Source organism: Astatotilapia calliptera, chromosome 18 (genome assembly GCF_900246225.1).
Source record: "Astatotilapia calliptera chromosome 18, fAstCal1.2, whole genome shotgun sequence".
Classification (NCBI taxonomy): Eukaryota; Metazoa; Chordata; class Actinopteri; order Cichliformes; family Cichlidae; genus Astatotilapia; species Astatotilapia calliptera.
Window position 1 is genome coordinate 25,733,094 of NC_039319.1, and position 25,964 is coordinate 25,759,057.

Sequence of the window (25,964 nt, forward strand, 5' to 3'; positions counted from 1 at the left end):
ACAAGAAGCCAACCTCAGCCAAGGCAGCTCACTCTTTGGGCAGTAAGCAGTAGCATATACATACATTTGGTATATACATACATTCCCTATATTCTTTTATGTTGTCAATACAAACGATGGCAAAGAAACAATGTTTTCAAAAGCTTTATTATCACGGTGACCTTGAGATGAATCTGTTGAAGGAGGTTAGAGGTCAAATGTAACATGATATTTTAAATCTTTATATAAGGTACTTTCTATATGTTAACAATACACACCATACTTGTAAGAATTATAGTTTCTAACTTATGAGGCTTTTTGTCATTTTTTGGCAAATAAATCATCATTACTTAAAGACCTTGGTGGATATAAGATTGTTAACATTACCGGACTCTACACCACTACAAAGTTTGCATTCATTCAAATTCATTAAAAACTTTATGAGCTATGTGTTTACACACAGAATGACACGCACGCACAGAAATGCTACCAAAAACATGTTGCATGACCAAAAAAACTTGGTCGAGGTAAAAAATCCAGTGAAATCAGTTAATTTGTTCTTGCAAAAGTTTTGCATCATCACTGTCAGCAGTTTAATATTAGACCAGTATTACACACTGTAAACATTATTGCCAAATTTAATCATGTTTACTGATTTAAGCTTGTCATGCTCAACTTGACAGCTGTAAAGAGAAGAGTGGGGAATTATATTAAATTTTGTTACAAGTTGCACCTCTTCTCAATGTATCACCACATCCAGCTTCAAAAACCTAAAACGTCCACAAATGTATACAGTAGATTTAAACCTGCAGGTCCTGGATTGGCCACTTGAGTCTGGTTTGGAATTGTTGTTGTTGTTGAAATGCCACATTTCACAGCATTAAAAGGGATGTTTACTGCCTGATATCAGTTTTAGTCTCTATGAAGAGACCTCAGATAATATGAATCACTGAACCGGCCCTTTCGGTATTTTAATTGAACTATTTGACAAATATTGTGGCCCGTTGTGTGGTACAGACCACCCAAGAAAATTGTTTTCAGTCTCCCCTCAACTCTAGATTACATGGATGGATGAGCTCGGTGAACTGATTAAGGCTCTGAGGGAACACATGAGTGTTGACTGATGTGCTTCATGGAGCGTTGCAGTGAGACGTCGCCACACTCACATTTTCCAGACCACAGAGTGAATGTACCTGGCTTCAGAACTATTCAGCAGGCGTGGATGTTAATCTGAGCAATAATGAGAAATCTTCTTGTATTTGTGGTGGTGTAATCCCAGACTGCAAGGAAATGTTTCTGCAGCCTGAATATTGAACTGCCAGCTGCTGGAATGCATCCATATTACTGGCCAAGGGAATTCGTCATTGCTGTTGCTATTTTGAGTGTAGTTTGAATCAGCACACTGTTTGGATTCCTCCATCATCTGAGAAAGAGGTCACACAGATAACAGTGGATGATGAATGGATCCTGACCACCCCAGCAACCCTTACTAGACATGCAGATGAATGCTTTCTCTAACATCTGCTTCAGCTTCTAATTGAACTCCCCTTTGAAACATTTTTCAAATCTTTCTATTTTTTGTGATATTGTATTCATTTATTTCATCATTTTTCATGTCTGTAATGGTCATTTGTTACAGCAGTAACAGTTACTTAACACTAAGTAGAGATATTAATGTTTGTATGTTGCACACCTAAAGTTTATATATGCAACTTTCTAACCAAGCTAAATGCTAATGCTAATGCTAAACTAACGCCAAGCTGAAAAATGAGGACAACAGATGCCAGTGGTGTCATATTTGCTACGTCCATCTTTTATGTGCAGGGTTGTGGAGACCTTCTAAGGAGTCAGCTGTGCATTTTCTCTTATTAATATCACAGCTGATTATAGATGGACCTTGCTAACCAAACTAGCTAGCTCTTGATTTAGTTCAAAACTCCTCAGATGGTATGGCAACATCAAGGCATCAATACGAGAGTAGCTTATGGGTATGGATATTAATAAACCTATTTGTGAGGTCATATTCCTATATGTATTTATGATATACAACGTATGGCTTAAATGGCATCATAAACATCTTACCTTTGAACCTGTAAACAACATGCCAACAGTATTTCTGCTAAAAAAAAAAAAGAGACTTATTCTGCCACACTGTAGATTAAAAAAAAATCTTTTATTCAAATAGTAATCTATTTCCCCATGACAGCTCCTTTCCATCTGTCTTCTTAGAAAAGTAGGCAGCTTGAGGAGAGGAAGTTGTACTAAATGTCTCAATCCTATATCATAAGGCACTGGTATTCATTCCATCCATACTGACTGGGACTTATTCACAGCTGGGATGTCTAACAACCAGGTGAGAGCGCTGTCCATGCAGTGGACATTGCAGTCCACGTAAAAGATGCAAGTGTTGAATATCAGCATCCTTTCTGCCTGTGCTTATGGCTGGGGTGTGTAGCGCAGGTACTTCTTGCCAGAGGGGAGGTCTTTGGTGTAGACGCCAGCTGGGAACAAAGAGGCGGCCTCTTCTTCAGACATACTCGGGGGAACCATCACGCAGTTTCCAGGCTGGAGGAAGAGACACATTGCAAAAAGTCTGCTGGTCAACACAGCAGCTGCTCAGGTCCTATAGCTATTATCTGTGCCTTCAGCTGCTGTAATAACTGGCAGCAACTGAGGTCATTTTCATATGCATGGCATACCTTCCAGTCGGCAGGTGTGGCTACTCGCTTCCCTGCTGTGAGCTGGAGCGAGTCCACCACCCTCAAGATCTCATCAAAATTGCGTCCGGTGGTGGCTGGGTAAAGCAGGGACAGCTTTAATTTTTTGTCAGGACCAATAATAAACACCTAGATGGTGGGGGAAAAAAAGGTGAGAGAGTTTCCCAGTGAGAGGGATAAAAACCTTCACAGGAATGAGCAGAGATGGGGCACAAATTCCAAAAACAAATGTGTGTTTATGTTTCTCACACAGCGGGCAGTAAGGGGCATGCCATCTTTGTCCTTCTCATTTGGGTCCAGCATGCCCAGGGCGACTGCCAGCTCCCGTTTGCTGTCCGCTATGATGGGAAAGGGCAGCGAGCAGCAGGCAGACTCCTCACAGTTGTAGGCCACGATGTCCTAGTCACACACAAGAACAGACGCAAGCTCTCCATTAGATATTCAAAGCAAGTGTGAGTGGTGCAACATTGATTGAGCTCTGTCATATATACACTGTTACTCAGATTTCAATGTAGATTTCTGGGATGTGAGGAAATAATCCCCCACATTATTTAGAACACAATCTGTGGAGTCTGTGGCCTGACGAGTTAGCTTTTCTTTGTTGTGCCATCCGACTTCGCCAGAAGTTGTTTGGTTTCCCAGATGGATAACTAGAACTGATCACAGCCACAAAACAGCAATTCAAAACAACAATATTGCAGACGTGGAAGCAGAGCAACTACAGACGAAGGTTTTGGCCGGTCTCAGCAATGCAAAGCCCCCAGCATGCAACATCAGCATGGAGGAGAGGAAGGCACTCACATCACTTAGTAATGACAACAACATTATTATCCTTCCGGCAGACAAGGGTAGGTGCACAGTTTTGCTAAACCAGAAAGCCCATCATGAGTAAATTTTATCACTGCTCAGTGACAAAAATACTTATGAAGCAAGACCCAGAAAGTGGTTACAGGAAGAGGGTGATAGATTGTCTTGTTCAAACTGCTTCAGACAATCCTATTGACTGGACCTCATACCACAGGCTATACCCAGGGGAATCTACACCAAGTCTGTATGGTTTACCTTAGATACACAAACAGGGTGAACCTTTAAGACCGATTGTCTGTATGATCAACTCGATCACCTATAACATCTCAAAGTTTCTGGCTTCGATCCTCAACCAGAGACACCACATCCAGAACACCTTGGATTTGAATTGGGAGTTGGAGCAAATGAAGTATCTTGGAGTAAATATCACTAGAGAGCTCTCTAAAATATATCATGTAAATTTTAAACCTTTGTGTTATAAAATAAATGAGGATATTAAAAGATGGAACTTAATACCAATTTTAAATTTTGAGTCACGTATTGATACAGTCAAAATGAATATTTTGCCTAGGATGCTTTATCTGTTCCTAACACTCCCAGTTGAAATAACTGATAAATAATTTCAGGAGTGGGATAAAATAATCTCTGTGGCAGGGGAAAAGCCCACGGATTAAGTACCAAACTATCCAGTTGGCTAAAGATAAAAGGTGGTTGGGGTTCCCATGTTTGAAAGATTACTATATTTCAACTAAACTGAGGATCCTAGCGTGTTGGTGCAATGTAGACTACCAAGCAAGATGGAAAGAAATAGAAACAGTTATCTCAAGAGATTTTCCGATTCAGGCAAGCTTAGGGGACGTGACACTTATTAAAAAACAAATTAATAAAGGAAACCAATGGATTAACTTGCCTTTAAAACTCTGGTTACAGTTTCTTAATAAGAATGACTGTAATGAAGAGGCCAGGATCTTAAGATGGTGCGCTTATGATCTTGATTTTTTATCCAATAAGTTAGATATAAAAGATATAAAAAATGGGCAGGGGAAGGCTTGATGGCATATTGTATGTTTTATGATAAGGGAACTCTTGGGGACTTCCAATCAGTAAAAGATCAATACCAGGTAAGCAATACGGATTTTTTCAGGTTTCTTCAAATCAGGCATTATCTATATAACTTTATACCTAAGAGAACAGATCTTTTCTCTCTTCCTGTTTTGAATATATTTGTCAAGGCTTACCATGCAGATCCTGGCCTCAAGGTGATTTCTAGATTGTATAAGGGTTTACAAGAGGTTAAGAAGTTGAACACTATCTACATTAAACAAAAATGGGAAAGGGAAACAAATATAGCAATTTCAAATGATATCTGGTATCAGCAGTGTGCCTTTCAGTGGAAAATTTCTAGTTCTAATATATGGAGATGTTTTGGTTGGAAGAGTCTCTGTAGGTTTTTTATTACACCTGCACAAAGTAAACACTATTCTAATCACTCTAGCTGTTGGAGAAACTGTGGGGCCCAAGGAATAAAACACTTCCACTTGTTTCGGTCTTGCCCATTGATCAACACTTTTTGGGTATCGATTCACTCTGAGTTACAGACCATTTTTAGTATGCAACTCCCCTTTAATTGGGATGAACTTTTGTCTGGATATTTATATTCAGTGAATGTAGATAAAATGTCCAAGCTGTTATATGGTATTCTGAGTCTGGCTGCCCGAAAGACTATTACTAAGAAATGGCTAAGTGTGAAAATTCCATCACTAAATGACTGGCATGAGACTGTTTATGGGTTGTTTAAAATGTTTAAAATGGAAAGAATTACCTTCTTTAACAGATTTCAATATGACATATTCATTGAGATTTGGGATAAATGGAAACATTATTTGTCGTCAAGGAGACCCGATTTTCGTTTGAATCTCTGTAATTCTGTATGCCATATTTTTGAACTGCTATGTGTATATATGTGTATGTCTGTATGCATGTATAGGCGTATATATATATATATATATATATATATATATATATATATATATATATATATATATATATATATATATATATATATATATATATATATATATATATATATATATATATATATATAAAATAGGCTGGCCAAAGGAGGAGATAGAAGCCACTGACATAAAGACAAGAAAGCTCCTTACCATGCATGGAGGGTTTCACCCCAAGTCCAGCACCCTGAGGCTGTACGCTAAGCGGAAGGAAGGGGGCCGGGGACTGGTGAGTGTCAGCACCACAGTCCAGGATGAGACAACGAACATCCACGAATACATCACAAAGATGGCCCCAACTGACCGAGTGCTCAGTGAATACCTCAGGCAGCAGAAACCCAAGAAAGAGGAGGGAGACGAGGAACCATCATGGAAGGACAGGCCCCTGCACGGTATGTACCACTGGCAGATAGAGGAGGTGGCTGATATCCAGAAATCCTACCAGTGGCTGGACAAAGCTGGACTGAAAGACAGCACAGAGGCACTAATCATGGCAGCACAAGAACAAGCTCTGAGTACAAGATCCATAGAGGCTGGGGTCTATCACACCAGGCAAGACCCCAGGTGCAGGCTGTGTAAAGATGCCCCAGAGACAATCCAGCACATAACAGCAGGGTGCAAGATGCTAGCAGGCAAGGCATACATGGAACGCCATAACCAAGTGGCCGGCATAGTGTACAGGAACATCTGTGCCGAGTATAACCTGGAAGTCCCGAGGTCAAAATGGGAGATGCCCCCAAGGGTGGTGGAGAATGACCGAGCTAAGATCCTGTGGGACTTCCAGATACAGACGGACAAAATGGTGGTGGCTAACCAACCGGACATAGTGGTGGTAGACAAACAGAAGAAGACGGCCGTAGTGATCGATGTAGCGGTTCCCAATGACAGCAATATCAGGAAGAAGGAACACGAGAAGCTGGAGAAATACCAAGGGCTCAGAGAAGAGCTCGAGAGGATGTGGAGGGTGAAGGTAACGGTGGTCCCCGTGGTAATCGGAGCACTAGGTGCGGTGACTCCCAAGATAGGCGAGTGGCTCCAGCAGATCCCGGGAAAAACATCGGGGATCTCTGTCCAGAAGAGCGCAGTCCTGGGAACAGCTAAGATACTGCGCAGGACCCTCAAGGATAAACCGCCCGCAGGCGTGCTGGGTGTTTAGTTTATATATATATATATATATATATATATATATATATATATATATATATATATATATATATATGAGTCAGTACTACAGGTAGAAACATGGGTGTGCCATGGTGTCCAGTTTCACCCATTGTGGCCAACTTTTACATGGAAGAAGTGGAAAATAGGGCTTTGTTATCCTACCCTGGAACACCACCAAGTCATTGGTTCAGGTATGTTGATGACACCTTAAGATGTGCCACAATTCACTGATCACATTAACTCGGTGGACCAACACATCAAATTTACCAGGGAGGATAATAATAATAATACATTTTATTTAAGAAAGCGCCTTTCAAAACACTCAAGGACACTGTTCACAAGCAATTACAACAAACAAAAATTTACAAAAATATAAGGATAAAACATAGAGCAAATAAATAAAATAAATTAAAGTAGCAGGATGGAAAAGCTTATGTGGAATAGGCTGTTGTGAACAGGTGAGTTTTGAGTCTGGACTTAAAAAGGGGGAGGGAAGTGATGGGGGCAGAGCCCCATGGTGGCTAGCCAAGGGGAAGGGATGGAAAGAGGAAGAAAGAGAAAGAGAGGAGGAGGATCTGAGACACCGAAAAGGAAAGGTGAAAAGGATATGAAGGATATGAAAAGTGGCAGGTTAGCCTTCTTAGACTGTGAGATTTCCATTAGTAATCAGGGACATTTAAAAGTTGATGTAAACCTACACATATGGATCAGTATTTAAGGTTTGACTCTCATCATCCACTGCAGCATAAACTGGGTGTCATCAGGACACTACAGCACGGAGCCAACACCATCCCCACAGACACAGCAGCCAGGGAAGCAGAAGAACATCGCATCAAGAAGGCCCTGAGTAAATGTGCGCAGTGGTCTTTGAACAGCGGTTGTTCACATAATAATCCTATTTTGCCACAGGAATGATGGTTGCTGATTATGTGCCTTGATGTTCTATTGTAGATATTCCACAGACATTATTAATGATTATTATTTCTATTAATCATTGTGATTGACAACTTTGGAGGCAGTATACAGTACTTAACCTTATACTTGGGAAGAGAAGTGATGCTCATTTCACAGCTGTTGCAAAGGCAACATGGTAGACTTTGAAGTGCAATATATATTTTTAAAAAGCATCAAATATTTGAAGCAGGAAGACAATTTCACACAAGGGGTTTTCAGGCTTTCTCAAAGATATATAGATTGATACTATATTGATCCCACAAGGGAAATGTAGTAGTTGTAACTGATGTAATCAAATTGAGTGCTAGCAGTAAAAAAAGTTGCCACGGCTGAGATAGTCTCACTTTTAGCCTCTCTAAACACACAGCATTCATACACATCCCATAATCACAAGCCTCGTCCTTCTATAGATCCTCAATATGGTTCATACACCTTTCACCCCAGTTTTAAATTCACAGCTTGTGGTCGAAGCTTTATTTGTGTTGCAAATTCTTTCCGCACACACTATATATAGGAGTCAGGCCTGCACAGGCTCAATGTTCATTGTTCATTTGAGAAACCTGAGATTTTAATAGGAGTGAGGTTTTGAGTGAACCCAGAAGGATTCATTTATTTCAGCATGTTGTTGGAAAATCCTAAATACCCGCATAGATTTAGCCCAGCATTAGTCCAGATATCTCGATGTCATTTGGCTTGCAAATCTCTTGTGGCTTGTTTAAAGAACTATGCTCAGCTGGGAAGTCAGAATGCTGAAATATCACCAAGCTTAGAGCACAGTTCACCAGCTAGCACCGACTTCCTGCTTTCTTTATGTGTTTTTCCAATACTTCTAAATACTTAAAGGTGTGCAGCAAATAAATAAATAAATAAAATGTAGTTACAACACCTTGGCCCAGCCGTGGTGATCCTCCAGGAAGTCCACTGATAGGGCGATCATTTTAACGTTGCGTTTACTGAACTCAGTGCTGAGTCTGGCAGCTCGGCCCAGCTCTGTGGTGCACACAGGAGTGTAGTCCCTGGGGTGGGAGAACAGGATTCCCCATCTGAAATGAGTCAGATTTACCACCATGCTCAGTTCGATCTCAGAAAAAAAGAGGCCTCATCCTGACCCAGTTTCCTCTCCGCATCAGTCTGCATTTCTTGATATTGTGTGTGTTACTGCTTGTTTCTGGGTTTCACAAAAGGACAACAGGATGTAAAACGAGTTTAGCAAAGTTGTCAAAAGTGACGGCAAAGTTGTTTTTCTCCACCTTGAGGTCAGCGGTCTGCACATAATCACTCAAAGGAGTGTTTTTTTCTCAGGTTTGACCTCAATTTCATTCGTTCAGCTTACAGATGCTCTCAATATCTGAAGACTTTCACTGTCTCACAAAGAGATGATTACTGATAGATGCACTAAGTGGTAAAGTGTTGTTTTAGACACACTTAGATCGCACTTAGACCACAATACCGTCATTACAGGTACAGTATGCAGATTTTAAAAATGCCACATGCAGTATTTCAAAGCAGAAGCGAAAAACCATGACAGGAACTACATCCCGCCCTCTCTCCCCGCTCTTAAGCGAATTCTCAATAAGTCTGTAAACCTGCAGCGTCAAAAATAAAAAGTCACAAAGTCTACTCACGAATCACCAAGAAATTCGTGGAGTTTAATTGTGCCGGTGGTGGTCTCTGCCTCGAAATCAGGAAACACGTCTCCGAGCAGCAGCCCCGGCATGCTGTGGCCGTGGAAGTGTTTAGTCCGGTGTGCAGTAGCTCTGGTGGCAGCAGGTAGAGCAAAAATAAAGAAGAGGCGGAAACCACGCACGCACTGCCACAGCATGATAGACCCAATTTAGGTTCATAAAAAGCGCTGCGCTCTGAGCCTTTGGCGTAGTTGTGACACATTTTGCGCTCAGACCGGTGTCGTGAAGAGAATATAGACATTTATTATCATGAAATGTTTATTATGACACAACTAACAAAATAGTCAAACTTTACAGTCAAGGCGGGCTATCTGGTTCACAAGTGATAACGTGTTCGCTGGGTTTCCAAATTTAAAGAAAAAGCCTAAAGCTCAACACCGGACCCGTTCAACGAGCACGGTTTTGTGGATTCATTCTTGTCACGTGACAAGAGCGGTCCCGTTCTAAACTGGTACCATTTATCCCCTGTAAACCGGGCAGGATGTTACGAGCTCATCAGGGGCCATAAAGGAGAGCGGATACACGACCTACGGCACTGTCCAACCAAAATGTCCTCACCAGGGTCCAGGCGGAATAGTTGCCGTGGAGCTGCGTGTGGAAGCCGGGCAACTTTTGAATACCAAGTCCGTCGCCGGAGCTCCAGCTGTTCTTACTTTGCCTCTGGAGCGCAAACGGGAGACTTTTCAGTCAGTCTGAGTCAGCCGATATTTACTGTAACGCTCCGGTTTTTGCTGGCGATAGATCTATGGCTGTCCAAACGGCTCGGAGTGTGCGCCTGTGAGGGGTCTGCATGGGGCAGCATACGGCCCTTGGTCCGGCTGGTCGAGTTCTCCGGTCATGTCATCCCGTGGCTCATCGGCACCGTGTACACTCTTCTCCGTGGACGAAGTGTGGAGGAGCAAGAGATCATGCTGAATTTGGCATTGGGTAAGTATCATTACACCATAGTTAATGTTAGGATTTCTGTCTTTAATGAAACAAAAATATGTTCTGATTTAATAAATAACACATCTCTAAGTCCACAGCCATCAACAGGCTCGATATTTACGTAAGAAGTGCTCCAAAGTCAAACTGACTTTAGCTGTCCGACGCTCTCGCAGCTTCATATTTATCACCACATTGCCGATAAGCCGGTGCGTTATTATGCACGTTTGTGCCATGGCCACAGTGGAACCCGTGGCATTCATAAGTGGCTCTCATGTTTGGTCAAAGCTAGATAACGTTAATAGCTCTTAATGTCCAGAGACCAAAATGAGTCCAACTAGTGCCAATTAATGCATTAGCAGGAGTAAATGGTGTCTGAGCGAGAAACAACTGCACGACAGCGATGGAAAGTTTTTCGTGGGAGCTGTCTGAGATGTGATCCACCGGTTATGGCTGATGATTTATTTGCACATGTAGATTATATTTGTGAACTTGCAGCCTTGAGTTCAAGCTCTGTGCTGCTATACTGTATTGTGTTGTGGTGAAATGCCAGAGCTATTTCTGGCCTGTAAAAGCCCAGGATGCCATGGAGATTTGGAGATAGTATATGATGTTAGACCAATCAGGTATTGACCTGGTCAAAGACCTTTAGAATTTTTTTTCTAGGTCAATAAATTGAGCTGGTTATATGCTTTTACTTCAGCCTTGCTCAGTTCCCCAAGGTGTTACATTAAGAGTTCAACATGTTTAAAATCTCAACTATTGGTTGATTCAACTGATATAAAATTCCACTTGACTTCAAAATGTTTAGCAGAGTGCTAACTAAAGCTGCTAACCATGGTTCACTGCAAAATTTGACCTTTGCTATAATGATGTACTGAAAACATCTGAAGATGTTTGAAATACCTAGATCTCAGTTCTTTAAATATCTGAAAGCCCTCATGGACTATCAAAGATGTTCAAATGTAATTTATTAGCTCCTAAAGCTGCTGAGCTCGTTGAACTTTTGAACTTTGGGCGAGGCCATCAAGTATTTGTAGAGTATTCGCTGTGGATTCAAAACCTGTGTTAGGAAGCTTGAGAAAGTTTGAAATTTGATGATAAATGAGATGATGGGATAGGTTATTTAGAGACATCAAAGGAATTGCAAGGGATGTAAAAGTATTACTTAGCCAATTTAATGTTATTAGTCATTTTTGTTGGACACAGTGCCGATCATGTAGATTTAGCTCACAAATCTAAATAATCTGCCAGGAATATTAATTAGAGTAGGGTCATTTACTCCAATTATGATCATGTAATAAATTCCAGGAATATTTTTTCAGGATTATGATAAGCATTAAGAAACAAGAATACAAACTGTGATCACAGCAGCAGACTGATTTTAGAGGATGTTAGGCTGAAGAGGTATCCTTGGTGTGAGAATAGACTGAAAAAATATCAATAGCTGCAGCATTTGGAAAAAAAATGTCTTGAAATAATTTGAAAACTGGACAATTATTCAAGAAAGCAGGGAAAATTTTTTACTTTTCCTCAGAGGACTCTTGACTTTAAGCCGCGAGGTGTGGAGCAATGTCAGTCGGCTGTTTCTCAGTATAAAAAATATATAAAACCTTATATAAGTTTTATATAAAACCTTAGTCTAGTAATTTTTTTTAATTAAAGAAGAAACTCAAACAAAGTCACCATGATTAAATATTAGATATAAGTTCAAGACAACTTTTCCACAGTATTTACATACTGCATGGTTACAGTAACACTGGTACTAGTAATCAAACCCTAAAAAGGCAGTCTCAGTTACCGGGGCAAGCTAACATAGGAAACCACATCATGAATTCACAAGCTAGTTGAAACACAGCCTAACTGAAATAATGATCACAGCACCGATAAAGCTTATGAAGCTAAACATTATCTTTACCACAAGTTTTTCTTTTGCAGAAATGCCCCATACTTGGCAATATCAAGTGCTCAATTAAGCAACTGCGTGCAACTCAGAATGGGGACAGAAAGTACAGCTAACTTAAGCGGGAAAACAAGTGTGTCAAAGCTGGTACAAATTAAGTTCAACACACTAAAGTAAAACTTTTGTTTGTCTTTACAGTGTAAATCTATAATTAACTGAAGCTTTAAATAAATGTATCAACAACTGAACAACTTCAGCTGCATTTTTTACTCATCTTTTCAGCTATTTAGTTCTTTTTCTAATATATTTTAAGGAAAATGTAATACTAATACTAATATTTAATAATAATAATAATTGTTATTATTGTAAACTAATATATATCTAATGCAATCTTGTTGTTATTTACATCCTCAACTTTAAAAACTACTCCTTCCTCCCCACAGCTCTGATTTTGGATTTGCTGCTTGTCAGACTTGTGAAGACTCTGGTCAGACGTCGCATGCCCACCCAGAACCGCTCGGAGATCCTCTCCACCTTCTTCGTGGAGCGCTATTCTTTTCCCTCCGGCCACGCTTCACGGGCGGCCATGTGCGCCCGGTTCTTCCTCGCCCAGCTGGTGGACACAGACTCCATGCGGCTCCTGGTGGTGGGGTGGGCTGCTTTGGTGAGCCTGTCCCGACTGCTGCTTGCAAGACACTATGTGACAGATGTGGGCTTTGGCTTGGCCATGGGCTACTGCCAGTACAGTCTGGTGGAAAGACTGTGGGTGACTTGGGACTGGTTGCAGGACGCGCTGCTCATTGGCCTGGGAGAGAGGCTGAACAGGGCTTACGATGGACTCTGGATGCTAGATGGGAAACATTAGGTCAGGTTTAGGTGTGTGTGCATGTAGGAAAATGTTGAACATGAGTGGGTAATTCTGAAATTCCTGATTATTGATGTTATTTTAGGATTCTTATATGTTTTAAAAAAATCTGTATCAGCGTTATGTGTTTGTCTTTGTGTTTACTTTTATTTTGAAGTAGAAGTATTAAATGTTTTACCTCCATTAAGCTGCTTGTTTGCACATCACTATTGATAACGCATGGACTTAATTTCACAAGCCTGAAACCAATGTTGAATTTATTTAATTAAATTTTCTATCTTAAAAAATTACATTTTTTTTTTTTTTGAGTGTGTGTGAAAGTTTAAACTGTGGTATAAAAAAGAGACTTCCCCCTTGACACACTTCATGATGTGAGAATTTTTTCTGTGTTTGTTTTTCATGTGGCTTAGCCACAGTGTGTTTGTGTGAACATTGTTGTGGGGAAAGTCAACTCACACTCAACCAAGTTTCCATCAGCTGCTGCTGCTGAGTCTCCTGACTGTCATTGCACGGTAACACATTCCATCTCATCTTACAGTGTTGATAAACTGCTGCCACCGCCTCCTTTTTAACACACCGAATACCACTTCCAAAGCAAGCAGTTGTTACAGAAATCATTACACTCGATACATGTGGGTTTGGAGTTAACATGTTGAACAGGTTAAGACAGCAGATGCGTGTGTAGCCTACATAAACAGCTGGAAAGTGTGACAAGTTGTGCTCAGGTTGTAAGTGGGAACGTGGGATATTTTCAAGCAAAGCTGCTCATTTTTATTGACTTTCAAATAATGCAGGTGAGCTGACGTGTGGGCGCGTGTCTGTTAGTGGTTTTATTACTCCAAGAAATGTGACAGAAGTAACCTCATCTCTTTCAGTTTCATCGTGTGAATACATATACTCATATTATTTAAACTTTTATCATCTAAATTTAAAGAACACAGTTGTGTTTAAATAGGAACAATTTTCTGAAGGCTTTCTGTAATTATAAAAGGAGGAGTACATTTATTGAATATACTGTGTATCTTAGAACCTCAATTCCAAAATAAGGTTGATATCCTGTAAATGTAAAATGTAACTAAAGCCAAAATACAAGGAAATTATATTTTAATTACAATACAGCATGGAAAACATATCAAAGGTTTACAAAGAGAAAATATATAATTACAAGAAGAATATTAGCTCATTTTGAATTTGATGGCTGCAACAAGCCTCAAAAAAGTTTTGCCAGAGCCATGTTTAGAGCTGTAAGACAAATCCCGTCTTCTTTTAAAAGCAGTACGTTTTTCTCTCGGAAAGTGAGGGGCCTGCCAAAGATGCCTCCTGGGTGAGGTGTTGGGAGCATGTCCCACTGGCAGGAGGCCCTGGGGCAGACCCATGACACGCTGGACAGATTACATCTCTTGGTTGGCCTGCCGGATAAGTTGGAGGAGGAGGCTGGGGAGAGGGAGTTCTGGGCTTCTATGCTTAGGCTGCTGACCCCGCAACCCGGCCCCCGGATAAGTGGAAGAAGATGGACAGATATTTTCTGATGATGCTTGAAATGTTTTCAGTTGGTGAAAGATCTGAAGTGCAGGCGAGTTCTGCACCCAGACTCTCCTACTATAAAGTTGTGCTATTGTAATAGCTGCAGTATGTGCATCAAGATTGTCTTGCTGAAACATGCAGGGCAATCTTGAAAATAAATTGGACTGGATGGAAGCATGTGTTGCTCTAAAACCTGCACTCAGTAATCATGCTGATGGGGCCTTTCCTGATGCGAAAGCTGCTAATTCCGCAGGGCTAATGCAACCCTTTTGAACTGAGCACTGATAATATGGTCCCCCTCGTCTTTGGGAGGACATGGCGTATGTTTTTCAAAAAGAATGTAAATTTTGGATTTGCCTAACCAGAGAACAGTTTTTCTCTTGGCCTCAATTCTTTCCTGGATTCAGAAAGGTTTCTTTGCACGACAGCTTTAACCTATGTTTGTGGATGGCACGGTGAATACGTTCACAGACAGTGAATGAGTTCATGCAATGGTTTCCATGACAGAATCATACTTTTTTAAATTCAGTGCAGACATTCAGAAATTCAGCAATGATATTCAGGCTTGTCCTTTGCACACAGTGCTTCCCAGAAACCTTTGATGACGTTATGTACTCTGAATGATTTCTTTGCAACTTTACACGGGAACATTCCTCTAAAATTGTTCTACAATTTGTAGATACAGTTTTTTGGTGATTGTCAACCTCTGCTCATATTTTCATCTAAGACGTTCTGCCTCTCTAAGATGCTATTTCTATGCCCAGTCATGTTGCCGACTTGTTGCCAATTAACCCAATTAACTGCAAAATGTTTCTCCAGCTGTTTCTTTTTAGTACCACCTTCTTTTCCATCCTTTTGTTGCCCAGTCCCAACTTTTTTGATGTTGTTGCCCTCAAATTGAAAATGGGCAATATTTCTATTTAATGAAAAATTATATTTTTCAGGAAGTAGCATAACAACGAGGAAGGATCTCTGAACCCACAGTCCAGCCCATCTAACAGTAGTATTAAGTATTAGAATGGACTAAGGTTGTCCTTATTTTATGACATAAGTTAACTTGGCTAATGCTGCCTGTAGATAAGCCTGTGGTTGAGGTTGTAGGTAATAAACAGCACATTAGCTTCCAAAGCTGAGCTTCTTTGCTGGTGCTGATTCTACGTGGCATGGTTTGTTTTTGTTTAATGAAGCCGTAACCATATTTTAATGAACGTGGGCGATGCCAGCTAATGCTATTTCTAGCTAGCTTGTTTATTTCATTAGGATGCTAACTTTGGCTAGCAAAAAGGAGCTTAAAATAAAAGGTCTGTGCTTTCTACTCCTTATATTTTCAAAACAGCTTGTTACATTAGGTTTAACGCATTTGAGGTAAGTTTTTATTTCGTGGTACTTTGCACCTTAAAACAGATTTGTGCCTAAATGAAGGGAACAATGAGACATAAAAGACAATCCTATTGGTTTAGCCATCACCAACGCTTACAGCATACAACGAAATGAAAGATGCACAAAGATAATTTATGCATAATCTAAAGCACTAAACTGTTCCTATATGGAATTGGTCTTGGTATTTCAGCATCAAGTTAGCAATAAAGAAGAGGAGCAAGTACAAAGGGAGTAACATGTTATTAAAGTGTCAGGTAATTTGAAATGTAACATTTCTATCAGGTCAGGTTTGTGGACTGCTGTCACAGTGTGTTGTTAGCTAAACATCCTGCTGCTGTATTTCATGGGGTAGTGAAAAGAATAACAACTGACTGCACTCAGAGATGAAGAAATACAAGATAGATAGGAGAGGAAGAGCAGTTATATTTAATGGTTAGAACTGCTCGGGGGCATTTGATGAACAGGAAATGTGCTTGTATGATGTGAAGTTTTTGTTTTTGTTTTATTTTATTTTATGAAACATCCTGTATCCTTTAACCTGTATTGGACTGTTTCACAGGGGTTGTGGTGCTCATGCTTTGTATTAGGTTACATAAAGTGTAGCAGAGAATAATTTGGCTTTGAGCTGATAATACTTAGCTTCATTCTTTGAATTCCACATTTATGCTAACCAGGTCTAATTTAAAGTTATTCTGAAGAGTATGCTGTCATTGTAGAGGATGCAAATCAACCGAGATGGCTTGTGAAATGTTGGATTACGTCCTGCTCAATTCAGTTGTGTACATCTACAAAAAGCAGTAAATCTGAGAACCACAGCACAGTCAGCTCTAAATTTAGGTATTGTAACCACTGTAGTCTACTAACTTGCTCTTTGAGGCAGCTATAGTCAGCAGTTGGAACGCTGCAGTTTGTGGCTTTGGCAGCTGAGGACATGAGTGCTTGGTTGTGACTACATTTTCAAAATGCAATCCAGAAAACAAAAACTTTATTTCATAAATTCATATCTTAAATAAAAAATAACATTTGCAGATTACAATTCTGTTTCATGAGCCATCAGTAACAATATCACATAACCACACTGAACAGGTTTACTGTATGAATAGTTCTTTGTTTTTATGCCACTCCTTATTTATGATACTAATGCCACAGAAATACTGTAAAATTCAAAACACATTGATAGCACAGCCTTGACAGAGCACCTGAAATGATTATTTATTTCATCTCTATCACTTGTTGTTGCATCAGTCCTGCCAACAGCAGTCCTTCTCTGTGTCCTCTCTAGCTCCTGCCATGGCTGGCCCTGCCCAGTCTGATGTCATAGGTGACCATGTGGAAGTTGTCCCAGGCATACAGCTTCCTCTGAGCGTGGTTGTAGTCCACCATGCTGTTGTAACTGTACTTGTTTTTGAAGGGCACGGAGACAGCTTGTCCCACACCAGTGGCTGTATCAAACGCAAAGTTGATGGTGGTGTTGGGAACAGTGTAGCTAGCAACTGTGTACAAACGTCCACACACCATGAAAGCGTTGGCCACTGTGTTCTTCTTAATATTAGTCTCCCAGGTCTTTTTCACCTCCAAGCTCTCGGGGTTCAGCTGTGAAATTACAATTGCACCCCTTGCTTTACTTGTACTGTAGATGGCCCACAGACCCTGTTCATCCACTGCTAGGTCAATGTCAGTGTAGCCCCCCCAGGAATAAGGGTGCTGGCCATGGAAGCCGGCATGAGGCAGGTCCATGCGGGATGCCAGATATTCAGAAGCCAGGTCGTAGCGAATCAGTGTCCGACTGCGTCTTCGCTGATAGTAAAGGGAGCCTCGGTACACAGTTGCCCCTGTGCTCTCCACAGGCTCTGGCAAAACCAGCACCTTCATTGGGAAACCTCGGGAGAACTGATCCATGTCTTCATATGCAAAGAGGTGACGCACATCTCTTCTCACTGCATCAATACGCCACACAGTGTTGTTGGTGTACTGAGGGCCTTGAGGCTCTGGATCCTGCATCCACACACCATACTTCCCTGTGATACTGTCAGCTTTCCTGTGTGACACAGGATCTCCCACTGACACTAACTCTCCACAACCTGAGGGAAAAAAGCAAGTTACTTTAATTTAGACTCTAAATTTTAATTTGCTTAAAAGCTATAATGGTCGATTCCAACAACTCCAGTAAAACGCTACCTGTGAAGTTGTGACTTCCTTCATGGAAGACGTGGGATGCAGAGATCTCTGTCACTTCAGCTTTCATCTCCTGATATCCACTATTCCCAAAGTCATATGCGGGATCTGGGAGAGAAATACAAATTCTGAGCAAAACTCAAAAGTAACACTTTAACCTCAAAGTTGTAAGGTCCCTGTTTTTTCCTCAGAGTGCTTGATGCTCTAACCCTGAAAATAATCACACTTGTGTAAACATCAACATGAGTGACGAAGCCATAAAAAAAGACTGGTAAAAATTCCTATCCCCTTACTTAACTGGGGACAGTTAACTGCAGGCCAACCTGTCTCTGCCTCTTTAGACTTTTCAAAGCACGAGTCTACCACAGAAACATTTATTCTGAAAAAAACAAACAAACATTAGAGCTGGCAAAAATTGCATAAAATATGTTTCTTCACAGATTTTTTTTTTTTTAAAAAAAAGCATTATTTTGAATTTGTATGATTTTGTGGTTAAAAAAAATGTGTTCTTTTGTGATTGACAATCTTTTAACTAAGATAATTTTTTATTTGTGTGGTTTCCTGTTACCCCCTGACTGGTACATACCATTGGCTGGTCTGTTTTCATGCTGAGTGCCCACTGAGGTGAGCGTCTGCTGGCAGGGTTTCTGCCTGAGGCTTTCTGCCTCCTGGCTCAGCTCAGCCAACCTCCTCTGCAGCTCCTGGATCTGCCTGTTTAGACGCTCCTTATCCTGCTGCAGCTGGTTTCTTTCCCCAGTAACCTGGGAATAAGCTTCCTGGAGACCTTCTTCTCTATTAGCTCCAACCCCAGTTATGGTGCCTTTGTCTACTCCTGCTAGGAGACGGCTGACCAAAGCTTCGAGCAGGGTGAGCCTGGACAAGACTCCATCCATCTCGCGGTCGCTTCCAGGGCAGCTGGACTCTTGTGGACTGGCCACAGTAAAGGTGTAATGACAATGTCCAGAGGGGTCATTGGAGCGGTGGAGGGAGGCTCGATCTTGAGCCTGGGTTTGGATTGACAGAAGTAAGCCGGACAAACTAAAGAGGGACACTTGGAGCCACATTTCAGAGGACTGAATCTTGTGGTATGTGGGAGTTTGTAGATGCAGTTGTCTAACTTCTCTTGTTAAAAACCTAGACTCTTTTTTAGACTCTCTTTTGTTTTCTTAAGCTAGTCTCTTTTCGCCTGAGTGTCTGATATCCTGATAATGCTCTGAGTGTGGGTATTTATACAGTTAACTCAGAGAATGGGAGGGGACGAGGAGTGTGTCGGGAATGAAATAACCGGGGGTTGTGGGGTGCTTGTGTAAAAGGCCACGTGTTTCTTCTTTTTGCTCGTGGTGGTGGAGATGTGTGCAGAGACAGCAAAAACGATGTGAAAATCAGTGGAAAAATTTAATGTTTGTTTACTCCTGTGAAGAATTCTTTTAGTGTGTCTCAGCAGTCGGTATGTCTCTGCAGGTTGTTTTGACTGGAGAGCATCTCTTTATGTGTCTAGTGCGTGTCAGCTGCTGTGCTGTTTACTTCCTTTGAAACTGATAGTCTTTCTATTAAACCACTGTGTGATTAACCACAAATTCAGTTTATGGGCTCGGTGTGTGCGTACATTTGTGCTGAGAGGAAGTGTTTAGGATGCCAACATTCAGCAGCCAGGCTCGAAAGCAAGGCAAGCTGGTCCTTGAGAAGACCTCAGGGCAGACTGGAACTTATCTGTCCCAACTACAGCTGAGCAGGATGTCTGGCACAGGAGGCAGTCTGGAATGGAGACTAATCCAAACCCCATATTTTTTGCAAATGGCCGCAAATTACAGATAAATTATCAAGACAAAAGGAAGTAATCATTCACCTTTCAGGCTGGAAAAACACAGAACTTGCAGTAAGCAGTCTGGAGAGATGACGCTGAAATTGCTGGTTGTAGACACCAACCTTCTGATATATACATACAAAATTATGACACAATTTTCAAGAAGCATTACTCAACTTTCACATCTTCGCAATCAACAAATGAATTAAAATTGTTCATTCTGGAAAGGATTGTTTATTCTCAGTTGATGGACTATTTGAATGACTTTCAATTGTCGGAAATCTTTCAGTCCGGCTATAAGCCATTTCACAGTACAGAGACAGCCCTCGTAAAAGTTATGAATGACATTCTGATAGCGACAGACTGTGGTAAATATGCAGTGCTGGTCCTGTTGGACATGACTGCTGCATTTGACACAGTGGATCACGATTTGCTGATCTCCCGCTTATAGCACTGTGTGGGAATTTTTGGTTCGGCACTTGTGTGGTTTAAGTCCCATCTTTCAAATAGGACCTTTTGTGTTAAGTTGGGGTCCGCTTCATCCTCTGTGGCCCCTCTGCTTTGGGGTGTGCCTCAGGGATCTATTCTTGGGCCATTATTGTTTTCACTGTACCTTTTGCCTCTTGGTGCGATTTTCCGAAAACATAAAGTGTCATTCCATCTATATGCAGATGACTGCCAGCTTTATTTACCTTTTAGTCATTCTGATAGTCTCCCAAGTCGACCTCTGCTTGACTGCCTTAGCGATGTTAAAGCATGGATTGCAAAAAACCTTTTAAATTTTAATGATCGGAAGACAGAAGCGATCTTATTTGGCCCAAATCATTTTTCTCACACTCCAGATGTTGATCTTGCAGCTTTGACTTCCCAACTAAAGAGTTCGATCACTTTCTGCACTTACCTTTGATGACCACGTAAACGGGGTGGTAAAATCAACATCCTATCACCTCAGACGTTTAACGAAGGTTAAGCGCTTTCTTTCCAAGCGTGACTTGGAAAGTGTTATTCATGCCTTTATTACTTCATGTTTAGATTATTGCAATTTTCTTTTAATGAGGGTTGGGCAGGGCACTTTGTCACGCTTGCAACTAGTGCAAAATGCTGCGGCATGATTTTTAACTGGCAGAGGGAAATTTGACCACATCACTCCGATTTTGGCCTCTCTACACCGGCTACCAATTGAATTTAGGATCCGTTTTAAAGTCCTTTTATTGGTTTTTAAATCTCTAAATGGTCTGGCACCTGTTTATTTGTCTGACTTGTTGAAGCCCCATGTCCCCACTCGTTCCCTTCGGTCAGCTGAGCAGTTGTTGCTTTCGGTCCCAAAGTCACGGCTGAAACTTAGAGGAGACCGAGCGTTCGCTGTTGCAGCGCCGATGCTTTGGAATAACCTTCCTCTCCATATTAGACAGGCTACATCAGTGCCAGTTTTAAGTCCTTATTAAAAACCTATTTTTATTCCCTGGCTTTTAACTCTGTGCGTAACTGACATTTTTATTAATTTTGTTGCTATGTCTGGTTTCTGCTGTCTATTATTATATTTATATTTCGTGCGTCTAATGATAATTTGGATATTTCGCTATGCATATTGGTCTACCAGGTGTGTTTTTAACCCTCTTGAGGCAGGCGTTGCCGATTTGCAACAGTTAAAAGCTAACAACCTGATTACCCCACATACATATTTTATGAGTTTTTTTTACTCAGAAGTACCACTGCAGGACTTGGTTGTGCATTAGCAACAAAAAGTTTAATTTGAGCCCGAGAAGGTTAAAGTGCTATATAAATAACTGATGATGAGCTGAAGCTTAGCAGAAGTTTGATGATGCAAAAAGAAATAACACAGTGCCCAAAAGTAAATCAACTACAGAATGGTTAAAACCCCCCAAAAGGGACCTCCCACCACATCTACAAGATGCTGAATTCAGATATGGTGGTTTCTGAAGCGTGCACTCAAATGATTTCTCGTTGTGTTCACTAGTGCAAGTACTGCTGTCTGTGTATTTTTAGTTTACTCAGATTGTGTTTGTCTAAAAATGTGACTTATGTAAAACTCAGAATACGTTTTAAAATATATCAGAGCAGAAATCCTGATATATCCAGCATGTTCACAAGCTGTTGTAAGACAGTGCTGCCATGCAAGTTGCTCTTTGATGGTTTATATGGCAAAACTGTGTTGACTGTGTTTGCTTTCTAGTTTGAAGCCTCATTGGTACACCTACAGCATGTTCCAACTGTCTTCATGTGAGTACAGTGTACTTACTGTGAATGTGCAGAAATCATTTTCTGGTTTCTGAAGGATGTGGGCACAGTGCTAAGTGCGTCAGGGGTCAGTGACCTGTTAGGAATGTTTTTTCCAAGAATGTGGCCTGTCAGTGGTTAGCTGCAGTGCCTGCTGTTCTATCGCATCATTTATTTGTTGGTAGATAAAGTGCGTCTAATGCTAAACACTGGACCTTGCAGTTATGGTTATGTCGTTGCATGCGAAGACTTTAGCTAGCCACTGGCTGTTACAAAAACAACTTGATGATTGAAATCATGAAAAGATGACCGAGATAGTATTAACAGGCAATGCAAGGTCATCAGATTACAGACTAACAGTTAACTATAGACTAATGTGCATTTGTAGCATGCCTATTGTACGGTAGCAGAGCATAAAAAATGGTCTTAAGCTTGGGATTCACACTGATTAAACTGCATGTCCTGGTTTTGAAAGTTCTGTCCTGAGGTGAAATTTTGGCTCATATACCTGGGAGAAACTGTGTCAGCTTTACAGTATTTTTGATGCCATCAAGGAAACCCTTGCTGCCAATGCCATAAAAATTCAGAAGCAAAAAAGAAATACAGGGTAAAGTAGTGTAAACTTCAAAGTAATACCAGTGTGACAGCTTTAAATTGCTAAAATCAACGGTCACATCTTTAGTGTTTCTTAGCTAAAGTGTTCCTTTATCTGAGTTTCCTTAGATTTTGGAGGAATGAGTTAAAAAAAAAAATTAAGTAACAGTTCAGTAACAGTTGAAGTAACAGTTCACAGGTTGGCTTGTAACAATGCTGAAACTGAAACATCTGCAATATTAAGTTGCGTTTCCATCTTACCATACTGTGACACCCACGTGAAGCTGCTGATGAGCAGTTAAAGCATGCTGGTCTGGTGAAAGTTGGAATCGTTGTACATCGTTCATGTAACATAAACTGGAAATACATACATCAGAATAATGGAGTTTTGTTCGTGACACAATCATGATCACGTGATCAGGCCTGTGGTACAAACAGTTTGTTTTCCTGTTTTTATTTTTTACTTTTATTTGTTGTTAATACCAATTATTGAAGCACCAACAAATGCCGTGGCCCCAGCGTCAATGTATTAACCAAACTATGATTTTGGAGAACTGTTACACCCCTAATATCCACTGTCTGAAATATAAAAGTATATTTTAAGTGAACGAGTGATACTTCATTGTGGATATTATGTGCAAACAGGGCATGCACACTGAAAGTTAAAGTGTATATATATATATATGTATATATATATGCATACATTTTAATTTCATCTTCAGCAGTTAAATGTTTTACATACACTCAAGTTTTACAAACAGTTAACTAGGCTTTTCTTGCTCCAAAGCACATTGATATACACTCACAGGGAGCTACGCTGGTGTGGTGCTGTTAATTACAAGGTTTCCACAAGAGAAGATTTGCCTTAGAAATCCTTGTTATAACTGCAAAATTTTATTTTCAGACAGATAAATTCAAAAACTTTACTGAGATCAACAATAGCTAGTTGTCATTAGTTGTCTCAGAACTCAGAAATCCTTGCTATAATGCTTTGAAAACAGCTGCTGTATGCGTGTTTAGCCAGAAAGGACCAGAAAGAAAGCATGCATAACCAAAGTGCATATTACAGTTTATGTTATTCATGCATCGCTTTCTTCAGATTGCTATAACCCAGCTCACAGATGTTATGTCATCTCCACAACACTCCCCTTTGAAACATATCCCCACAGTTACGACTATAGGTCATAAGTTTGCATTATGAATTGGTAGCATTTCATTTCTCCTCTACTTTCATTTGGATCCATCCATCCATCCATCCATCCATCTTCATCCGCTTTGTCCGGGGCCGGGTCGCGGGGGCAGCAGCCTAAGCAAAGAGGCCCAGACCTCCCTCTCCCCAGCCACCTCCTCCAGCTTATCCGGGGGAATACCAAGGCGTTCCCAGGCCAGCCGAGAGATATAATCTCTCCAGCGTGTCCTGGGTCTGCCCCGGGGCCTCCTCCCGGTGGGACATGCCTGGAACACCTCACCCAGGAGGCGCCCAGGGGGCATCCTTGTCAGATGCCCGAACCACCTCAGCTGGCTCCTTTCGATGTGGCTCCTTTCATTTGGATATTTCACTAATTGCTTCCACAATTGTTGCAAAATATTGTTTATGATTAATAAATAAAGAACCTGTTTTTTCAGCAATAGAGACTTGAAATGCACATCTGTATTTAGTTCCACAAGATCAATTTGCTGTTACTCTTTTTGTACTGTGGAAAGTCACCAGTATTCCACAGTGTCCACTGCTGAGGTGTGTTTTTCTTATGTAACATAATGACTCAAGCATCCTGTACAAAGCGAGCGCCAGCTCCTTGGTTGTCCTCAAAGAGAAGAGAGGATCACATGGAATACGTAACTTTTTCCACAGGTTTGTAAGTTTTTTATGGCCCACTATCCTTTACAACATTGCTTCAATTCATTGAGGATTGTGGACACCCTCTTAAGGCCTTTCCACAGCATTTCAATCAGGTTGAAGGTTTGAACTTTGTCTGGACCACTGCAGTCACCTGATACTTTTTTGGGTCATTCTGTTGTAGATTTACTTCTGTGTTTGTGATTATTGACCTGCTGCATGACCTAATTTGGGCCAAAGTTTAGCTGTCAGGCTTCAGGTTTGACTTTAGAATATTTTGGTATACAGACGAGTACATGTTCAACTCAGTGACTGCAAGATGCCCAGGTCCTGTGCCTGCAAAGCAAGTCGTCACCCCTCCTTCTTTTTGGAGGGGTTGTTTGTGCTGATTTGCTAAATTTGTTTTTTGCTAAATGCAGCGATGGACATTACGGCAGAACATCTCCACTTTGGTCTTGACTGTCTAGTTTCAGAAGTCTTGTGGTTTATTCAAGTGCAGCTTTGTAGCCATGCTGTGATGTTCTCTTTACAGGAGAGGACAGGATTTCTTCCAGGAACCCTGTCAAACAAGTCAAACTTAGCCAGTGTTTATTTAATTGTACTGTCATGAACATTGAACATGCTTTTTATTCAGTTTCTGACCATATGATGAATTTCCTGGGATCTATCTCACTGTAGAATGATGCACTTTCTGGCAATCGAGTGCTCCAGAACAGCAAACTGCCAAAACTGCTTTTATTGAGGTGCTCACACTTCCTGATGATCAGCTCATAAAGTGCATTTAAGTAGCAGCACTTGGCTGATACTTACTTACCTTCTTAAATAGTAAGGGGGGACTTTTTGACACACTGCATGTCGACTTAGTTTTTGTTAAATAAATGACAACACAGTACAATATGCCATGCATTGTTGTTTATCTGAGGGTGTATTTACCAAATTTTAGGAGCTGATATAAGAAGATATAATTATAATATGTTTAGCTTCACTTAGGAAACAGCTAGTGTAATTCTGTCCATAAATAACAACATAAAAACTCCCCCCTTCAGCTCCACCAACACTGACTGAAGTGCACATCCTGTTTTTAATCTGCATAACTAAAGTGAGAATGACAGTTAGCCCTTTTACAGCTGATATGTGCAGGACTGTGTTCCTCTCAGATGTGCAGACTGTTCTTACAAAAATGTTATCAGCTTTTCCACTGAATAAGAATCGAAAATGTAGATGAATAAAAAAAAAAGAGCAATGAAAATCAGATGGAAAAGTTAGTAGTTAAGACCCATTGAAAATGCAATCCCAGAATCCTTTGGCATTCAGCAGGATTTCCATTATTCAACTTTGAGGGGACGGTTTAAGGGCTGTATTTGTTTGAACATGAATTATATAATATTATGCAACAGGGGGA

The 25,964-nt window shown here is 40.8% G+C and overlaps 3 protein-coding genes across 4 annotated transcripts; 1 reads left to right on the plus strand and 2 right to left on the minus strand.

Annotated features, from left to right (window-relative positions):
- Positions 1-2,131: 2,131 nt before the first annotated feature.
- On the minus strand, positions 2,132-9,930 carry LOC113011313 (peroxiredoxin-6-like). 2 transcript variants are annotated; one of them, XM_026150797.1, is made up of 6 exons: positions 9,877-9,930; positions 9,259-9,390; positions 8,520-8,676; positions 2,946-3,095; positions 2,679-2,825; positions 2,132-2,544 (listed from the first exon to the last, which is right to left on the minus strand). In XM_026150797.1, exons 2-6 carry the CDS (start codon positions 9,348-9,350, stop codon positions 2,416-2,418), a joined length of 675 nt encoding a protein of 224 aa, XP_026006582.1. In that variant the 5' UTR covers positions 9,351-9,390; positions 9,877-9,930; the 3' UTR covers positions 2,132-2,415. The 2 variants fall into 2 exon arrangements, with proteins under 2 accessions (XP_026006582.1, XP_026006581.1); XM_026150796.1 differs by lacking the exon at positions 9,877-9,930 and having other exon boundaries at positions 9,259-9,520.
- LOC113011312 (phospholipid phosphatase 6-like) lies at positions 9,635-13,300 on the plus strand. The gene is made up of 2 exons (XM_026150795.1): positions 9,635-10,245; positions 12,589-13,300. Exons 1-2 carry the CDS (start codon positions 9,867-9,869, stop codon positions 13,008-13,010), a joined length of 801 nt encoding a protein of 266 aa, XP_026006580.1. The 5' UTR covers positions 9,635-9,866; the 3' UTR covers positions 13,011-13,300.
- A 3,612-nt stretch (positions 13,301-16,912) lies between these two features.
- LOC113010955 (myocilin-like) lies at positions 16,913-19,270 on the minus strand. The gene is made up of 3 exons (XM_026150256.1): positions 18,676-19,270; positions 18,093-18,197; positions 16,913-17,995 (listed from the first exon to the last, which is right to left on the minus strand). The coding sequence occupies exons 1-3, from the start codon at positions 19,151-19,153 to the stop codon at positions 17,193-17,195; spliced, it is 1,386 nt and encodes a 461-aa protein (XP_026006041.1). The 5' UTR covers positions 19,154-19,270; the 3' UTR covers positions 16,913-17,192.
- Positions 19,271-25,964: the final 6,694 nt, after the last annotated feature.

What these genes read in the sequence shown, in the direction of transcription:
- LOC113011313 (XM_026150796.1), bottom strand. Translation starts at nt 9,455, where the DNA reads ATGCTGTGGCAGTGCGTGCGTGGTTTCCGCCTCTTCTTTATTTTTGCT. An exon ending in CACGAATTTCTTGGTGATTC is followed by an intron (nt 8,677 to 9,258) that starts GTGAGTAGACTT and finishes GACTCATTTCAG; the next exon opens with ATGGGGAATCCTGTTCTCCC. An exon ending in TGCCCCTTACTGCCCGCTGT is followed by an intron (nt 2,826 to 2,945) that starts GTGAGAAACATA and finishes CCCACCATCTAG; the next exon opens with GTGTTTATTATTGGTCCTGA.
- LOC113011312 (XM_026150795.1), top strand. Translation starts at nt 9,867, where the DNA reads ATGTCCTCACCAGGGTCCAGGCGGAATAGTTGCCGTGGAGCTGCGTGT. An exon ending in CATGCTGAATTTGGCATTGG is followed by an intron (nt 10,246 to 12,588) that starts GTAAGTATCATT and finishes TCCTCCCCACAG; the next exon opens with CTCTGATTTTGGATTTGCTG.
- LOC113010955 (XM_026150256.1), bottom strand. Translation starts at nt 19,153, where the DNA reads ATGTGGCTCCAAGTGTCCCTCTTTAGTTTGTCCGGCTTACTTCTGTCA. An exon ending in TGAAAACAGACCAGCCAATG is followed by an intron (nt 18,198 to 18,675) that starts GTATGTACCAGT and finishes TTTCTCTCCCAG; the next exon opens with ATCCCGCATATGACTTTGGG. An exon ending in AGGAAGTCACAACTTCACAG is followed by an intron (nt 17,996 to 18,092) that starts GTAGCGTTTTAC and finishes TTTTTCCCTCAG; the next exon opens with GTTGTGGAGAGTTAGTGTCA.